Genomic DNA, 17783 nt, shown 5'->3' with positions numbered 1-17783 from the left:
GTCTGTCTATTTCCCGGGGGCAGGAGGAGTTAGCAGAGTTAATGGGAAAGATTTCAGCCCGGGCTGCAGAGAGCTGGTTCTCAGTCTCGCTGCAGTGAGACACGCTGTTAACCAAGGGCGAGAGCAGGGCCTCGGGTCGGGGGCAGTGACCTAGGCGGGTGCAAAGGCCAGCAGAGCAAATAGATCATGAAGGGGAGCCAGAGCCACCAGGCCAACCAGAGTAAAATCTGGAACTGAGGGTCTTCTTCCCCCTACTTCCAAAAATATTCCTACCGACGGGAGAGGGGTTGGGGCCAGCTCCCCTCCCTGGGGTGTCCAAGCCAAACCTGCCTGGGGCTGCGAGCCCACGTGCCAGGTCACAAACCCACTCAATTCGGGGGCCTTCTCAAATGGAGGGTTTGGGGCAAGGGTTTGGACCCTTCCTCCTGCCCTGGGCCGCCCTGCAGAGTCCAATGAGACCATGATGGGAAGCAGTCAGTTCCACCCTCAGCAGCGGGGAGCTTTCCATTGTGCCACGCCCTGCACTCACTCTGTTGTCTTCTAGTAACCGCAGCTGCCTTCATTTTCCAAGGTGGTGAGGCCAGTGAGTCGGGGTGTCTAACGGGTCTAGATCAGTGTCACTGAAGGGTGCTTCTGGAAACGTTACGAATGATGCTATTGAATGGGCTGAGGAAGGCTAATGCAAGAACTGCCCCCCAAGCGTTCTGCCCGCTGGGTACTTCGGGGCTTGCTGGCCTCCAGGCAGTGGAGTTCTTCTCTCGGCCCAGTGTCCTGCAGCTTTTGGACAGATTTAACCCTTGACTGTCTGACCCACCCCTGTGTGGACTTGCAGCTCTGGATTTCTGCTTTCCGGAGGAGGAGCTGATGTGTTTCTTGCCCCTAAACGTAACACTTGTACAACTGTAACTTAAGCCCAGTGACAGCTTTCGCCTTCCTGCTGCAGTCCTTGTAACACCCCGCTGGGTAAATACAGTGAAGTACCATTCTAAACTGCTCCTGAAAAATGCATCCATTTAGCATGCCAACCCTTCCTGGCCGTCAAGCCTGCATTTAAAGAGACAGTAGCATCTAGTGGGTGGAGCGGGGCAGCATGTGACAGCTCTTGCGCTATGCTCAGGGCTTTGCGAGCTGTGGGATGGATGGGGGGAGGGTTTCCTCACCTCCCAGGCATGGTTGAGAGGCGGGATGGACGATATTTGCAGGCCTGGTGAAAGGTGCCGGCTTTGCCCATCTGCCCTGGGCTTTTGCGGGCGGAGAACAAGGCTGGGGGTCGGGGTAAATCACTGCATCCTGCGGTTCCTTCCCCATGCAGGCTCCGCATTGTGAGCACGCCTTCTGCAACGCCTGCATCACCCAGTGGTTCTCCCAGCAGCAGACCTGCCCCGTGGACCGCAGCGTCGTCACTGTGGCCCACCTCCGCCCCGTCCCCCGGATTATGCGGAACATGCTCTCCAAGCTGCAGATCACGTGCGACAACGCTGTTTTCGGCTGCACGGCGGTCGTGCGACTCGACAACCTGATGTCTCACCTCAGTGACTGCGAACATAACCCAAAGCGGCCGGTGACGTGCGAGCAAGGATGTGGGTGAGGATTATTCTTGCTGGATTGTTTCCTGGGGCTGAAGGGGACCGGGGAGGGCCTGGCTCAAGTTTTAAAGGCACTGAGGCCTCGAGTAACTTAGCCTGAGGGTTATACTCTCAGACAGCCTGCTCCTGGGGGTGAGGCCAGACTTGTAGCCACCCGTGAGGCAGCGACAGAGCTGGGGAGAAAGCTGATCTCCCCCCCCCAGGCTGGGAGTGCACAGGGCTCGGTAGATGCCAGCGGTGCTCCGCAGGGGAGGGCTATCCAGGCTTGGCCATCACAGCTCAGTCTCTGAGCCTGCTGGCAGCTGGTGTCTTGCTTGTCTTTAAACTTCATTTTACCTGCCCTGGATTTCCAGCCCTGGAGACTGGGGGCGACTTTCCTAAGGTCCAGGTGGCAGTTAGGAACCTAAGTCAGTGAGACATCTAACCTCGTATCCACGGAACAAGGTGTAGCATGAGCAGCACCTCCTACCCACGCCCGCTTCCCCCAGGTCGGCTGGAGCAGGGCAGTCGGTCTCCGGCCTCAGTTTCTCTGTGAGTTGTTGGCTGGGTATTATGATGCATGAGCTGTGCGGAGACCATTGGCTGTCCAGTGGGGAGGGGGCTAGTGATCCCAGCTGATCCGGAGGTGAGTGGCTCCGTATAGTAGGTCTAGCTACTCCAGGGCCTTGTCTCCAGTGGTGGCCAGCACCAGACAATCAGAGAAGAGTGAAAGAACCCTGCAGTAAGATGTAGAATCACCCACCCCGCCCCTCCCCTGACCTCATCCTGATCCCTAATGGTTAGATCAGTTTGAACCCTGACTCATGAGAGCTTAAGATCCCGTCCAAAACGCCTGTGGTTAATTATAATTCAGGCTAGTTTGATGTCTCACTGCAAGTCCCCCACATTTCTGAGTTTGTCGTGGGAGCTGGGTGGGTTCTGATGCTCCTTGCTAATCCCGAGCCCTGGCCTGCTCTGTCTTCCCCTGCCATCCATTCTCTCTCTCCCTGCAGCTTGGAAATGCCCAAAGATGAGCTGCCGAATCACAACTGCATCAAGCACTTAAGGTCGGTGGTGCAGCAGCAGCAGACGAGAATTGCCGAGCTGGAGAAGACTTCAGCGGAGCACAAGCATCAGCTAGCTGAGCAGGTAGCCGCTTTCATGTGGGTGTCCATGGGTGGGGTTCTAGTCTGCTCCGGCCTTCTAGGCTAACAGCTTCTCTTGCCGGGTGGACTCTTACCTGGCACAAATATTGGACAAATGAATCCGATGGTTAAAAAACAAAGGCAACTTGGTAGACCACTAGCTTCTAGCACATGCAGTGTCTGTTTGAATGGGAGCTTCCTCTCCCAGCTCCAGGCTGTTTGTCCCACGTCGAAATCCTTGTCCCGTGGGGTCCCCTCCCAGCGGGAGCGTTGTGCTCCGAGCTCACAGGATTCGGACGCGGGGGAGGATGGCAGCACTCCAGGTACTCTGACCTCGGTCTGTTCCATGAGCTTTGAGGCTCCCCCGGCGGGCCCACTGGGACACGGAGAATGAGCAGGAAAAATAGTGAAGGGTTAATTTTTTAAAAACTCTGCTTCCACCACCTGAGTGTTAATGAGACAGCCAGGTCCCCTGCTGCTGTCCCGTGTGGGGCTGTACATAACAAACCTTCTGTTCAGTGCCTGGATTGCAACCCATTCCCAGTCCTACTTACCTGCGGGAAGTGGGGAGGGCAGGTCTGTGTGTGTGAGGGACTCCTGCCTGTTGCAGACATCTCTCCATTTGCCCTCCCTCTTGCAGAAACGGGACATCCAGCTGCTGAAGGCCTACATGCGAGCCATCCGCAGCGTCAACCCCAACCTGCAGAACCTGGAAGAGACCATTGAATACAATGAAATCCTAGAGTAAGTGCCGCTGGTAACGCACAATCCCAGTTACAATGGGGGCATGCCTCGGTGAGTAGGTGTTCGGGAGGCAGACGCAGGGGACTGATGCGTCAGCTCAGCTGGCAAGACTTGGGAACAGTCATTAAATCCCCCCAGCAGATTCAGGACCAAGCTAAGCGAGCCACAAGAAAACCCATAATCTTAAAGCAAGCAGGACGTCGCTAAGGACGTTGTGCTAGAGACCGAAGTCTGGCGAATCAGCCCTGTTCATGTTACAGGTCCCACCAGCTGTAAAATTCTGTACCTGCAGCCAGTTCGAAACCAGTGAGCTGCTGGCCCATGTCCTGCCCATGAAAATGGGGCTGGAAGAAATGGCTCTGGAGCTGATCCTTGCACTGTACCTTGCACCGGACAGATGGGAACTGGTGGAAGGGTCAACTCAGCACAGCTCAGGAAAACTGAATTAACCAGAGTTAATAAAACGGCATCAAAAGAACAGGGAGAAGCTTTACTCCAGGGGTTCTCGGACATGGACGTGGGTGGTCACTGGAATTCTGGTGCATCTGCTGCTTGGACATGGAAGCCTCCTCAGGTGCCTGGAAAGCTGGAAAATTGCAGCTTCTCTCCCCGCCACATCTGCTGCCATCGGAGGTTAACACTGTCCTGGGCAGGGGTGGATGCTAAATGGTCATGGTGGGTCTGAGAGGCTGGAGGGAAGCAAGCCCATGAAGAACTTTGAAGGCCATCTTGGGTAGCTGGGAAGCCAGAGATGTGGCCCCACTTTCTGGAGCAAGACCTTGGGAACATGCTTGGCTGGCTCACGTAGGGTGGACCAGAGAGAGGACTTTCATTCATCGCCAAGTTGCAGTTACGGCCTGGAAAAGGAGTTTGATGGGAAGGAGGTTCTGTGAAGGGGGCGAGGGAGGGGCCGTGATTTAAGGTCCAGAAGAACTCCGAGGCCTCTGACTTCAGGAGCAACTTACTGTGAGTTAAGGAGAAAGGAGGAGAGCAGGGACATAGGGCAAAGGGCTCTGTATTGACAGACGTCCGTCCCTGAAGCAGTTAGTACTAGGAAGTTGTGGGGTAGCCAGATGTCCCTCCAACATTGCTTTTAGCTACTTGAGTCTGGCAGGTTGTTTTCTGTCATGGGCATGATCTCTAACTGCATCGGTTTCTGTGCCATGTTCTCCTTCCAGCCTCATCCCTTCTCTCCACCAGAAGAGGGTGCAACCCCAGCGGTGCCCGAGGGAGCGGCTGGCTCTAACATCCATTCTCCACTAGGTTTTATGAAAGAAAGCTGGTGGGTTTTCTGGATCCATCCCAATTTCACCCAGAGGGGGCACCTGAGTTCTCTGGCACTGCCCTTTCTGAGACCTTTATAAGCTGGCTCTATATTCTGTAGACACCCCAGAAACTCTGACAATCTTTGATGTGGCCAGCCTGCCTCTGAGGATCATGCTGAAGTAGCCATCTTGCATGTCTCGTTCTCTGGCAGAGCAGTCCCTGCCTGCCTGTTAGCACTTACTGTCTCCTGGGTGCCCCTGTATTTTACCCATGGTGTCTTGGTGTCTTACAGGTGGGTGAACTCCTTGCAGCCTGCCCGGGTGACGCGATGGGGCGGGATGATCTCCACGCCGGATGCTGTGCTCCAGGCGGTCATCAAGCGCTCGCTGGTGGAAAGCGGGTGCCCCACCTCCATCATCAACGAGCTGATCGAGAACGCCCACGAGCGGAACTGGCCGCAGGGCCTGGCCACCCTGGAAACGCGCCAGATGAACCGGCGCTATTACGAGAACTACGTGGCCAAGCGCATCCCCGGCAAGCAGGCCGTGGTGGTGATGGCCTGCGAGAACCAGCACATGGGGGAGGACATGGTGCTCGAGCCGGGGCTGGTGATGATATTTGCACACGGAGTGGAGGAGATCTAAAGACTTTTAAAGAGAGAGAAACATTTTGTGCTTGAAAAAAAATAACTTGTCTAAGCCGCTGACTCTTCTCCCCGCCCCCGTCAGTCACAGCATTATATCAGGGCATTATTCCTCCAAGCGTGTGGCTCGTAATTTAAAAAGCGATTAAAGGCCTCTGGCAAACGCTCCCTCGTCACGCTGGGCAGTCACCCAGCATCAAATGCAAAATGCGGTTTGCCTCTTGCAGCAGATCCGCCTCCCAGTCCAGTGTCCGTGTGGCTTCTAACTGGCTTCGAAAAGCACACAGCCCCTCGAAACCACTGCGGGCTTTAGAGCAGGCCTGCTGCAGCCTGAAAGCTGACACCTCTGCCATCGTCCTGGCCTCCTGGCGTAGTCCAGACCAAACGGGCCAGCGGATCTCGGCATGGTGCTGCCCTGGGGTGACCCAACCGCACAGTGTTCACATCTGCACCGAAGCTTTATTTTTCCCCACCACCCCCATCCCGGTTTCTTTCCTCACTCTGAGGCACCTGTGTGAAAGCCACAGCTCTCCAGCCGGGCTCACATACGCCCGCGTGGTGTGCGGGACTGCAAAGGCAGGTCTCGCTTTGCAGCCTTTGGTGGGAGGTGGGAAGGGGGATCCTGCTCAGATCGCTGATGGTTCAGCCGGGGGGCTAAGCTGCAGACACGAGTGATGCCAAATAACCGCCCCCTTCTCCCCACAAGTGAGTAGTGAGTTCAACATAACGGCGTTTTGCAGCCAAACAGCTGAGCCATCGAGCAAATGCGCTCTGGAGCTTGGCCATGTGGCCTTATGCTGCGTTGGGGAGAAACCCGGCTTCACGGGGGAATTCGAAGTGGAACTAAACTCTTTCCTTGGACAGCCCTCCCACTCTGAGCCTACCGGACGCTCTGAGCGAGGAGACGGACTCCAGAAGCCTGTTATGTGGACAGCCTCTCTACCTGCCAGTGAAGGTAGAGAGCCTCCACTTCTTGCCCAGAACCTAGATTCAGCTGTCCTGTTTGTGTGTGCGTTGAACAGTCGACAAAGAGCTTTATGTATTTTTTCAGACACTTGTGATTGTGATTCGGTTTTTTTGTACCTTTTTTTTGCCTTGTTTGTATTTTTTCCCTTTTTATTTTATTTTTTAAATACAGTGGCCAGAAATGCTGCCAGGTTCAATTAAGTTTATTTGTCGGGAATTTAATTTATTTGCATTTGTGGGATTTTTTTGCGGGGGGGGGGTGGAGGTTGGTTTTTGTTCCTTTCTTTCAGTGTTTGTCTTGCCTGGAGACTTTGTTTCCTCTTTAGTTCATTGTTTTGTGCCCAAGGTGGCTGCGTGTGGGACAGGGAGTGAATTGTCAATAAATAAGAGGTTCTGATTGCTTTAATCCAGACCTTGACACTACCATCCCTTTGGAGACTACTTGCATCTCTTTGGTCCTCTGAATAGCTTGAGCCTCCCCAGCTGCTAGCCAGAAGCTGGGAATAGGGCAACATAAATTGGCCGGGTAAGAGTTTGAATTCCCAGTTAACTGCTCCACAAACAAGCACCTCTCCTGGGTTCCCGTTCAGTCGGTCAACAGCGGAGCTCCCTCTGCCGCTGGCAAGGACTCGTACTGAGATCAGACCCCCCCATCCCTCTGCCCCAGCTGTCTGCCGTACCCTGCCCCAGCTGGCAGAGCAGCCCTGCAAAAGTGAGAGTTCTTGGAGACCATCTTCAGGGGCAGCAGCTGTCCAGTGGGTGATTACCCCACAGACTATCTCCATTGCTGAAATGGGAGCCTGCCCAGATGTAGGCTTCATAAGAACTGTTTCCCATCATGCCTCACTCTGATTGGCCTCGGTCAGCCCAGCTGTATGACGCTAGAGAAAGGTAGAGGGTGGCTGAGGGTCTTGGAGGGAGCTAGAAGTGCCTCCCGGTGCTCTGAGCAGAGGAGGCCTCCCCTCGCCCAGCTGCCTGTTACAAAGGTGTGTCCCCTTTTCTTCTGGTCCTGGAGCTGCAACGCAGACCATGGGCAGGGAGACACTGCATGAGAACTATTGCTCTCGAGCCGCAGCAGCGGGTTTTGTTTCACGCTGTCCAGATACTGTTTCCAGTTTCCCTCCACTGTTTGGTGGACATCGGGGAAGCCTTTGCGTCCTGCTTTAGAGGCTCTGTAAACTGCAGCAGGAGTTCAGTTTGGCATTCACCTTTACCACCCGGCCTGCCTGGGCGGAGTTTTTAGGGTCCTTCTTTTAATGCATTTTTGTTTCTCTTTCAACTGGCAAATTTGCTCATGTGGGTTGGTTTGTTTTTGTTTTAATGCAGCATATTTCTTGACGAAATCCAGCTAGTTCTCTGTTTCAGGACATGGTTTGGCTTTCCCCCTGCAGTTGTAGAAGCTCTTTGTTGGGTAACTTCATAGTTTTCCGTGTGTCTCGTATCCTACGTTACAAGCATTTGGCGTGTTCTTCAGAAGTCGGATCAGTTTGAGGTATGGAGCGGGTTGTGTTTGAACTCACGTCTCGATGATGACGTGTGTAGAAGGGGAATTATTGGGTGGGAGCTCTGCCCAACCCAGACCCTTATGCTCAGGAATTAGAAAAAGCTGCTAAATCCAACCTGGTAACTGTATCTGGCTAGCTGTTCTCTTTTAAAAAAACAAAAAAACAAAACTGATTCCCCGCCTCCACTAGACCCTTCGCTTCCAGAGATGGCCTCTGTCTCCTTTCCATTGGAGGAACTGGGTGCTCAGAAATCAGACTAGACTTGCAATGGTGTCTTCGCTGGTTGTGTCTTGTGTGTGCTGTTTAATTGTGTTGACTGCACTAATAAACTGCCTTTTCTTGACTCTCCAATCCTTCATTCCGATCTCCGGGGGCTCTCTCCTGCATGGAAACCCTGCAAAACCTGCTTCTGCTTTTCCGTGACCTTTCCTTGCCAGCTGCCTGCAGTTCACACCTTGCTGTAAACTCTCTACAGACTTCTACCACTGGAAATGACCCTACAACTGAGCCTCTGCCTAATAGCTAGTTCTCTATGCAAGTCCCTTGTTCTGGTGCCAGCTAGAAACCAGTATCGGCCGTGCACCGCGGCTGGAGTCCCGCAGCATGAGCACTCCTGGAAGGGTTATTACTCTGCTGCACAAAGGAATCCCAGAAAATACCCTGGGGGGGGGGGCTGTGTTCCAGCTGACACCATCCTGAGCGCTTGACGAGCCTGGCCTTTCATTGGGGTTTTGCAAGAATCTGATGCAGGGACAGCTGGGCTCTGCTCTGCTAACAAAAATCCTTCAGCTGATCCAACCAGGTGACTTGCTGCAGGGCCACTTCGGTAGCTCACAAAGCCCTGGGGGGTTTTCTGTTGGATGAGCCTCTAGACGGGAGGTTAACCCCCTATGCAAGGGGCTGGGGCAAGCTTGCTGATGGCCCGAAATTATGACGGACTCCTCAGGAAGTCTTCCCCCCCCTCAGCTAGGGCCAGCCCACAGCATTTCAGGGGGGTAGGGACGAGTTTATTTGGGGAAGAGAGCATTTGACTGTTGTGTTCACATGGCCCCCGGTCCTGCCAGACCTGAGCTTGTGTTCGTCACAAAACTGGCTTCTCTGTAAGCTCCGTCTGCTTCGCCACTGAACGGTCCCCTCCGCGCTCCTGCCCCGGGTTTGGGCTCCGTCCCCCGGGGTGTTCAGCAGTAGCGTGTTTGGACGTGGCGGCTGCACCCCTTCCCTCCAGGGCGTTCATATCCACAGCTGGGCTCTCTCTTCTCTTAGCTCTGGCTTGACGGGTTAGCTGCCAATCTTTCATTTTGGAGAGAAGCGGCTCTGCTGCCTTCACCCTCTCCTAGCGTTTCCCCGAGAGTGGCGTGCACCCCCACCAGCAGCCCGGAAGTGCTGCCACTCGCTGCCTGGGTTTGCAGAGAGCCTGAAACAACGGCTCTGAGGTGGAATTACCCCCAGTCAGCCCAACAGTGCTAATTCAGAGGCCAGTAGGGATACTGTAAATGTCCCCATTCTTGCAGGCAGTGAAAGAGTTCTCAGCGGAGAGGAAATATCTGCTTTGCAAGGCTCTGTTCCGGCAGGAGCCCCTGGCTGCCAGCACTTATCCAGGACCCAGCCCGGATTGGAGGCTACGCTGCTCAAGCCATTGCAAAGTTAGCAGCAGGAGTGTCCTAGGGTGGGGAGGAGGGGGATGGGGGCATGGCGGGCTGGGACTGGACCTTTTGCTTATACTTTAGGGAAGCGTGTGTGTGAATTCTCCTGCTTATTCTTAAGCCTCAAGTATCAGGAAGGCCGAGTCTGCCTGGCTCTGATGGATGGTTTGCTGGATGTGGGAGTCCTTTCCCGAGAGGTGGGAGGGGGTGGTGGTGAATCTTTGACCAACCCCCCACTTCTCCAAGCATTCGACGGGTCTCTGAGTGCAACAGGTATTGGCAAAAGCATCATTTTGAAATAGTCTGAATAAAGCTTGTTCCCCGGCCCTTGCGGTCGGGTCGGCTCCCCACCTGGCTCCCCCTAGGGCTCAGGGTCAAACAGCCGAAATGTTTAACACAACCTCTCCACCACTCAGGAGCCCTAACAGGCTTCCCACCCCAAAAAGACGGGTGTGGGGGGGTTTAAATACAAACTCCCTCCCCCTCCCTCCCTTTCATGTCTGTCCCCTTTCATGAGTAACTCAGCCTCTGGGAGCCTAGTTCCGTCCCAGGGCCGTTCTGTGAGGGAATCTGTCCCCAAGATGTTGGAATTGCTCCTTCCGCCCCGTGATGGGCTCTAGGTGACTTTATTCTGGAAGCAGAGGCCCACAGGCCTGCTGCCATCGGTGCCTTCGTCCCGAGCTGCCGTTACCCTCTGCGCGGCGAGAGATCCCCCGCACTAGCGCTGGACAGGGAGATTTCAGCAAACCAATAAAGTGCCTGAAACCACTATTGCTTATTGCTAAAAGCAGCCACGGCAGCAGGCCGTAACGGGGGCACGCAGCAGCCTCGTGAAAGAACCTGGGTACCAGCCCCTTAGTCTTCCATACGCTCCCTTGGGGCCCTGCGTGCTCTGGGGCTGGGGCTGCACCCTTCCCCCTCTGTGGTCCTGGCTTTATTCCAGCGGCCGGGTGGGGTCCCCCCCCATGAGGACCAGTTCTGGTGCACACTGGTTCCCGAGGCTGCAGGCTGGAAGGATGATGCGACGGGTTCTGCACTTGTTCAAACGGCCTCCGGCTCTTCCGGGCACCGGGCTGACAGCGTCTAGTTCCTCCGTTTCCTCCCCCACCCAACACCCGTGCAGCTGGGCGGCCAGGCCAGACGCTCTTCAGGCCCCTTCCTCCTGTGATCGGGCTGGGTTCTGCTGGCTGCAGCCGGCATCCGCTTTCCCTCCGGCGCTTTGCGACACCAGAAGTACCGCCGTCATCTCCTTCTCCAGCTTGGGCCTCTGAGTGTTTTGCGAGAGGGGGAAGCCTCATTAAATGCTCCCCGCGGGACGGCGGGTTCTGTCTTGAATCTCCCAAGCCCCCGTCCCTTGACCGTCCTTCCCCTGCACTGTTCCAACTGTCCCCGTGCTTGGGGGGGAGCATGGCAGCTGGTTAAGCCATGCCCAGCACCATCCAGGGGCAGGATGGGTTTGTACAGAGCGTGGGCCACAGGAGGCCAGGCCCAGGATGGGGCTCCGAGGTGCTGGAGCAGTGACCATCAGGCCGCGTGCGGGTTCAGCAGCATTGGGACGGGGGTGGAATCTTAGCCGGGGTTCCTGGGGAAGCGTCATGGGCCAGCAAACGACCGGGAGTGGCGAGGGGTCAGGCGGCATCTCCGCGTAGTCCCGTTTTTCTCTGCCTTGGCCTGGAGGGTCCCTTCTGAAAGCAACAAACCGGCCTTTGCTTACAGGATGGGACGCTCCTGCCCCTCCCAGGAAATGCCCACCGGCTTCTAAGCCTTGTGACCAGCAGCTTGTTCTGTCTTTCCCCTCCTCCAGCCGGGCCTAGGAGGCACCCGGCAAACGCCTGCAGGGTGGGCGAGAGCCTATTGTCCCGGGGTCCCAAACATGCCCCATCTACTGACGCTAGACGGGCAGAATTCACTTTATTTGATCGTTTTGAGGGAGAATATTGCTGATTTTAGCTCTTTGATTTTTTATCAATTTTTTTTTTTTTAATTTTCAGTTGCACAAAATTCTGGGTCTTTAGCATTTTTTTACGTTGATTTAAATTTGCTGGGAACTTATGGCAGGGAGAGGTCAGGACCTAATGATGGAATGAGGTTCAAAAAGCTTCCGGAGCGTTTTGTCACTGTCACGTCTCGAAACACACCGGAAGTCACCCTGCTACCTTCTCGAGCAGCGTTTCTCTCACTTTGCTGCTGTGTGAACTGGTTTGGGGGCAGGTTGTGAGTGCTCTGAAACAGATGGGCCCGCTCTTACCCATCCAAATCTAACCCCAGTCACCGTGACGCGCGTAGCCTGGGCTCTACGTGTCCTGCCAAAGGCTAGGAGTGCGGGGAAGGTGCAACCATGGGCTCTGCCTAAGGCCCGGGGAGCTGGTTCTGTGGCTGGAGTAGACAGACAATCCTTAGCACTAAGGGCTTGGGGAAATTGACCGCCGGCCAGGCCCGCGGGTCCCCATGTGCCTTCAGGGGAGAGCTGCTGGCGTTTCATGGTTACAAGGGTCACCAAGGCCCCCCGTGGCTCCCTCGTCTTGCATGGCTCGTAGGTGTCCAATTTCTTCTCCCCGTTTCGGTCTCTGCTCTGCTAATGATCAGCCTGGGCCTGGCAGGGTGCCCCGGCGGCCGGGGGGAGCGGGTGCATTTACTTCCCATCTTCTAGCTCCAGAAGAAGAAAGGCGAGGCCTAATCCAGCGTCAAGAGACCTGGCTCTGATGCTACCCTGTGACCCTGGGCACCTTGCTGCTGCTTTCTGTGCCTCTGTTTCTCCTCCCACCCTGGGGTCTGGTTGCTGTAGATGGTAAGCAACCCAGGGCAGGGACGCCCTCCACACTACGTACAGCACCCTGCACCTCTGATGGCTGTTGGGGCTTCTAGCCACTGTTGTGATGCTGCTGGGTGGGGGGCGGGCATGTAGCAGCTTGTACCCCCATCTCATTTCCCCCGCCCCTTTGCTGTCTGCTCATGTGGCTGGGGGGCAGGGAGTGCTAATTGCCACGCACCACACGGCTGACTCCACCTCTTGTGTCTCATCACAGGCTGTTGGCTCCCGTGGGTGGGGCCTGGCTTTGTTATGGGGGGCGGGGGTAGTGCTTAATTTGTGCCAGGGCTGACCCCTGGCACCTCCAGGCCCGGCAGTTCAGAGCCCCGGCACCTCTGGACGTGCTGCAGCAGTTGTGGACGTAAAAAAAATCCTCGAGCCCTGGCTGCTCTTTCATTACGAATTCAGCACTGGGGGGCTGCCGATCCCTTCTTGGAGCTTTTCTGTGATGCTGCGATACCCGCATGACTGTCAGCTCACCCGGCCTCAGCCAGCTGCCATCCTGCCACCAGCCATGCTCCTCCAGCAGGCCGCCAACCCTCTGGGAGGAGCCGGATCTCTCAGCCCAAGCAGGGAAATCCTCGGCGGCTCAATGGTGTGAGGCTGGACTGGACCAGACGCTAGATGGCTCCAACGCTGGGCTACAACTGAATGAGAATCGCCCTGGACGCTGGCACCAACAAGCTCCTAGCTTGGACTCGGCTTTATTTTCCTTGGTTTTAATTTGTCCAAAGTGGCCCCGAGCTGCTGAAAATGGCCTAGCGGAAAGGGTGGCGGGGGGCCGGGACACCAGCCTGTGAAGCTTGTGCTCGGAGCTATGGGGGCAGGTTGGGCGCCCGACTCCATGGGCTGCTGAGAGCTCTTTGAACTGGGCAGGGTGGGGAGACGCCACCCCAGCCCACACCGTGACCCAGACCCTGCTTTCCAACAGGCCCTGTCCGGGGGGCTCTATGAGCCACCCACAAATAAAATACGTTGGGGGTGATGGGAGCGACCCCAGAGTCCTTATATTCAAATGCATTGGCTGACGTCTTCCGCTGCCCCCTACTGGGGAGCATAAACCATGCGAACCTCTGCTTCTCCGGGGAGATTCTCCCTGAGCTCAAGGGGCAGGTGCTGCGCCTGCGAGGGGCACGGTGGGGTGAGCCATGGTGTGGCCCTGCAGCCCGTGACGCTGAACTGGGTCAGAGCTGGCGCCAGGTCGCCCCCGGGAGCGGGAAGCGGTGCGGCAGCTGGGGGGGAGATTCAAACCCCTGTGGCCGGCGGGATCCCCACCCCGCACCCTGCCATCGCCCTGTTTGAACGCTGATTGGGCGGAGAATCCAAAGCAGGAGCTGGTTGGCTCTTAGGGGGCAGGGGCGGTGTCTGTGCTCTGGGCCTGTACAGCGCCTAGCACATCAGGCTCCCGGGTGTCTCCCGGTAGCGTCTAGAAGCCCCAGTCAATGAGTGAGGCGGAGCAGCTGCCCCACCCAACGTCCCACCCCCCCAGCCAAGTGCAACTGGAGCCTTGCCCCATTGGGCTGCCTTAGGGGGCCCTCTGCTGGCAGGATGGCGCTGCCAGGCTACCGCCCCCAGTTTGCCGTGGGTCCCAGTGACAGCCCGGGTTGGGCAGCTGTGACCGAGGTGGCTCCATGCCCAGGAGCCACGTACACGTGGGAAGGGGCCCTGCCTGGCCTGACAGCCGGGACAGACAGTGGGGGATAGGGAGGGGGGATTGCTCACTTTCTACTGATGGGGCAGCTGATGCCTGGAGAGACGAAGGACCAGCCCTTCCCCCGAGTCCAGGTGCTGGGGGCCAGGGCTGAAAAGCGGCCCCCAGCTGCGGGGGCAGAGCACTTGGGAAACCGGCTCAAAGCAGCTGGTCCCACAGTGAAGCCAGCCAGGGCTCTACCCGCAAGGCCCCTGCAGCAGGCGCAAGATCTGGCCTGCAGGGAAAAGGCCCATTAGCCTCAGGATCTCTGGGGGTGGAGGGAGGTTTCCCGATTCATGCCTCAGGATTTCAGCCAATCTCAGCTAGGGGGTCAGAGGAGACCAGCGCCACCCCACGTCTGCACCTGAGAATGGGACGACGCCTTCGCTTGAAATTCAGCATGAGCGTGAGGGCTGAGGCCGCCCCCGTGAGGGGAAAGTTCAACCTGTTCTGGGCGTGACCGCAGCACCGCTGAGCCCCAGCTCCGGACCTGGCCCCGACCGCGCACGGCGCTGCACAACGATCTGAGCGTCAGGCACGAGCCCTCAGCCGGATGCAGACGGACGGTCGGGGCAGCCCAGGGGACCAGACTGGGCGAGGGCCCAGCACGGCAGCTGCCTGCCCGCTGTCCTGGCAAAGCTGGTTTTAAAGGGGACTGGAAGGAAGCAGCTTTGTGGGTGTGCGTGGGGGGCTCCTCCCGTCCCCAGCTCGTGCAGACGGGACTTCCGTTCCGCGAGCTCTGGGAGGACGGTCTGGTGACTGAGCTCAAGGCCAGGATGGGACCGCGGGAGATCCGGGTTCACGTGCCTGACCCTGCCGCAGCCTGGCTGCCAGTGCCCTCCTCTCTGCCCGGGAGGCTAGAAAGGTTGTCTTTGTGTTCTGTGTCCGCACGGCGCTGGGCCGTGGTTGGCCATGCCGGTGGCTCCTGCCCACTGTTGTAAGACCCCGAATGATTTGTGTTTCAGTAGCACCTGGGAGTGCCGTCACGGCCCAGGACCCCCCGCGCTAGGCGCTGGACAAACACACCAGAACGACGGCCCAGGCCCCAGCGTGCTGCCCAGCTAAGCACAGGACGAAAGATAACCGCTGGAACCAACTGGGGGGGAACCAAGGGACAAGACACGATTTCTTGCCATTAGCTGAGTTTTGCTGTCCCCCTGCACTTCCAGGCCAGCCTTGCTGCCGAAGATGGCACAGACCCTGGAAGGGGGAGGGAGATGGCTCTGTGCTAGATAGAAACCAGCCCCCAGATCGGGGATGGGCCCCGGGCCGCAATCCACAAACCTATTACGTAGCATTGCCCCCTTCGGCTCCTTCCCCAGAGTCCTGGGACCCGCTGGGACCCGCCGACCAGTGTCAGGTCTGGGTCACGTCGGGTGGAGAAACCATCGGCTCAGGTCGGCTGGGCTCTCCCGCTCCTGGCCATGGGGTCAGCGCAGCGGCGGCCACGTGCCCCCTCCTGCAGGCAACTCGGCTTTGGGGTTGGGTCAGAAAATGACTTGACCCACTTGGGCCCAGGCCGGACCTAAAACATAGGCCCCAGCAGACCTCAAATGCTTCCTCCTCCTGCCAGCAAGCCGAGGGGGGCTTTTATTTTGAACGCATTCGCCACGCTGCTTGGACTTGTCCTGGGGCCAGTAACGTCTTGTTTCGGGTGAGGCTGATAAGAGGCAGCCAAAATGAACAATCGGCGGCCCGAGTATTGAGTATGAAGTTTATAGAGATTAGCCACTGAGCCAGCCAAGTCCTTACGCGGACGTGGTCAGCAGGCAGGGTGGCCTGGCCTCCCTTTGCAGACCCTTCTGGCTGCCCTCTGCCTGAGTTTGTGTTTTTCACGGTAATTTTCACAATATTATTTTGGGTGGGATTTGATTTTTGCACTTGCTAATGAAACCCGCCGGCCTCTTTTATCTCCTGCCAAGGGTGCTGCCTGCAAGCAGCGGCTGGAGCCAGGAGCAAAGCGAGATTGTCACTTCACAGAAAGTGGGTTGAATCTGTTCTGGGTTTGCACTGAGTGGACAGGGTGGGCTCGGCACAAGCTGCAGTGGGTCCCACTCGGCGGGGGGCAGCCCAGGCTCTGCCCCATGCTGAGGAGGCCGGAGAACAGAGCCCCCCTTTAATAACAGGCTAGAGAGCCGAGCTGCTCTGGGGGAGGTTCCCCAGCCTCCTAGCTATGTGCACGGTACGGGTGGGAGTCACTGTTTACACTGGTGCGACATGTCGAGCCCCGTGGTTTGCACGGATCTGGTTGTACCGGCGTAGCTGTGTCGTGGCAAACCGACTCCAGCAAAGACAAACCCTAATTCTCTGCCCCCCATCCCCCAATTTTTCCCAGGGCTTTTAATCTGTAGATTCAGTCCAGCTCTCTGCCCGCCGCGGCCTGTATCTGTTGGTCTGCTGAGCCGAAAAGTCACCGCTCAGAACAAGGGGCGCAAATATCCCCTGGCTGGGCACTGGCACCCAGAGCCCCAGGGATGTGGGGCAGGGCTGGGGTTTTAGTCAAAGGATCAGGAGAAGACTGGGGGAGTGGGGGGTGGGGAGCGGGGCTGGCTGGGTTTTGGCTAGTGACCAGTCCCCTTCCCTGCCCTGAAATAGCCCCGCAGCCTGGCAACTCCAAACTGGGTGTGGGTGAAAAGAGCCCATAAATTCAGCTGCACCCCCCTGCCCCACAAAGAGGGGATTGCTTCCCCACTTCTGGGGAGCCCCACCCTCCGCCAGCCCCCTCTCCCTGCAAAGCATATTCAGCATTCTAGCAAACCCCCTACAAATTCAGAGATCTCCCCACCCGCCCTGCGCTACACTCAGCAAATCAAGATGTGCTCCCTCCGGACCCAGTTCTGCAACTGCCCCCCTCAAAAAATTGCACGTCCCCCCCCGCCAGCCATGCCCCCCACCCCAGCAAATAGTACAGCTGTGCACCCCTGAGGACGAGCTCTGCAACCCCAGATCACCTCACCCCCACACAGCCAGATGTATCCCTGCCCTCCTCTGGGACCCCCCCATCCAGACGTGCCCCCCAACTCTGCAACCCCCGCATCCAGATGTACCCCCACAATCAGCTCGGCAGCCTCCCACCCAGACCAGATGTGCCCCCCCAGCTCTGCAGCCCCCCATCTTCCAGTAAATGCAGACAGCCCCCCCCCCTTTGCAGCCCTCCCTGTGTGTGCGGGTAAAGCTGTCGCTCCCGGGCCCCTCCCCGCTGCCAAAGGGGTTTATTAAAAGGGAGGTGAACGCTCAGGCCCCCCCACCCACAAAAACGCGGCGCCGTCACGAACAGGATTCGAACCTGTGCGGGGAAACCCCATTGGATTTCGAGTCCAACGCCTTAACCACTCGGCCACCGTGACACCCGGCCGGGCCTGCGCCGAGCGCCGACTAGAGAGGCCGCGCGGCGGGGGGAGCGACTGAGCCCGGCCCCCCCCGGGCCGCTGCAGCCCCTCCCCCACCCCAGCACCCCAGGGGACCCCTCCCCCACCCCGCAGCGCCTGCCCCGCCCCTCCCGGCCGCGACCTTGCCCAGTGAGCCCCCCCCAGGCCCTTCTGCCCCCGTCCCTCACCCCCCGGGACCTCCCTTGTCCCCTCTGCCCCCCAGCTCCCGAAAGCCCCCCCGTCCCCCACAGAACCTCCCCCGTCTCCCCCACAGCCCCTCCCGTCCCCTGAGACCCACATAGCCGCCTCTGCCCCATAGCTCCCCATACCCCCGTGCCCCATAGCACCAGCGATCCCCATGTCCCCCTCTGCCCCATACCCCCCTCCCCTGGGACCCACATCGCCCCCCCCAGAGCCCCACAGAACCTCCCCCGTCCCT

The 17783-nt window shown here is 57.7% G+C and overlaps 1 protein-coding gene and 1 non-coding gene across 4 annotated transcripts in view; one reads left to right on the top strand and one right to left on the bottom strand.

Moving 5' to 3' along the window:
- The window catches only part of RNF41 (ring finger protein 41), a 34071-nt gene extending 25894 nt beyond the window's left edge, over window positions 1-8177 (top strand). For all 3 annotated transcript variants that reach the window (XM_073318400.1, XM_073318398.1, XM_073318401.1), the window contains 4 exons: window positions 1313-1584; window positions 2579-2714; window positions 3351-3454; window positions 5013-8177. In XM_073318400.1, the coding sequence (XP_073174501.1) occupies window positions 1313-1584; window positions 2579-2714; window positions 3351-3454; window positions 5013-5364 (864 nt within the window). In that variant the 3' untranslated portion in view covers window positions 5365-8177. The remainder of the gene's footprint in view (window positions 1-1312; window positions 1585-2578; window positions 2715-3350; window positions 3455-5012) is intronic.
- A 9064-nt stretch (window positions 8178-17241) lies between these two features.
- On the bottom strand, window positions 17242-17323 carry TRNAS-CGA (transfer RNA serine (anticodon CGA)). Its single transcript has one exon. It is a non-coding gene; the product is annotated as a tRNA-Ser (tRNA).
- Window positions 17324-17783: the final 460 nt, after the last annotated feature.

This window comes from Lepidochelys kempii, chromosome 20, assembly GCF_965140285.1.
Source record: "Lepidochelys kempii isolate rLepKem1 chromosome 20, rLepKem1.hap1, whole genome shotgun sequence".
Taxonomy (NCBI): Eukaryota; Metazoa; Chordata; order Testudines; family Cheloniidae; genus Lepidochelys; species Lepidochelys kempii.
This window is presented reverse-complemented; position numbering and strand designations above follow the sequence as displayed.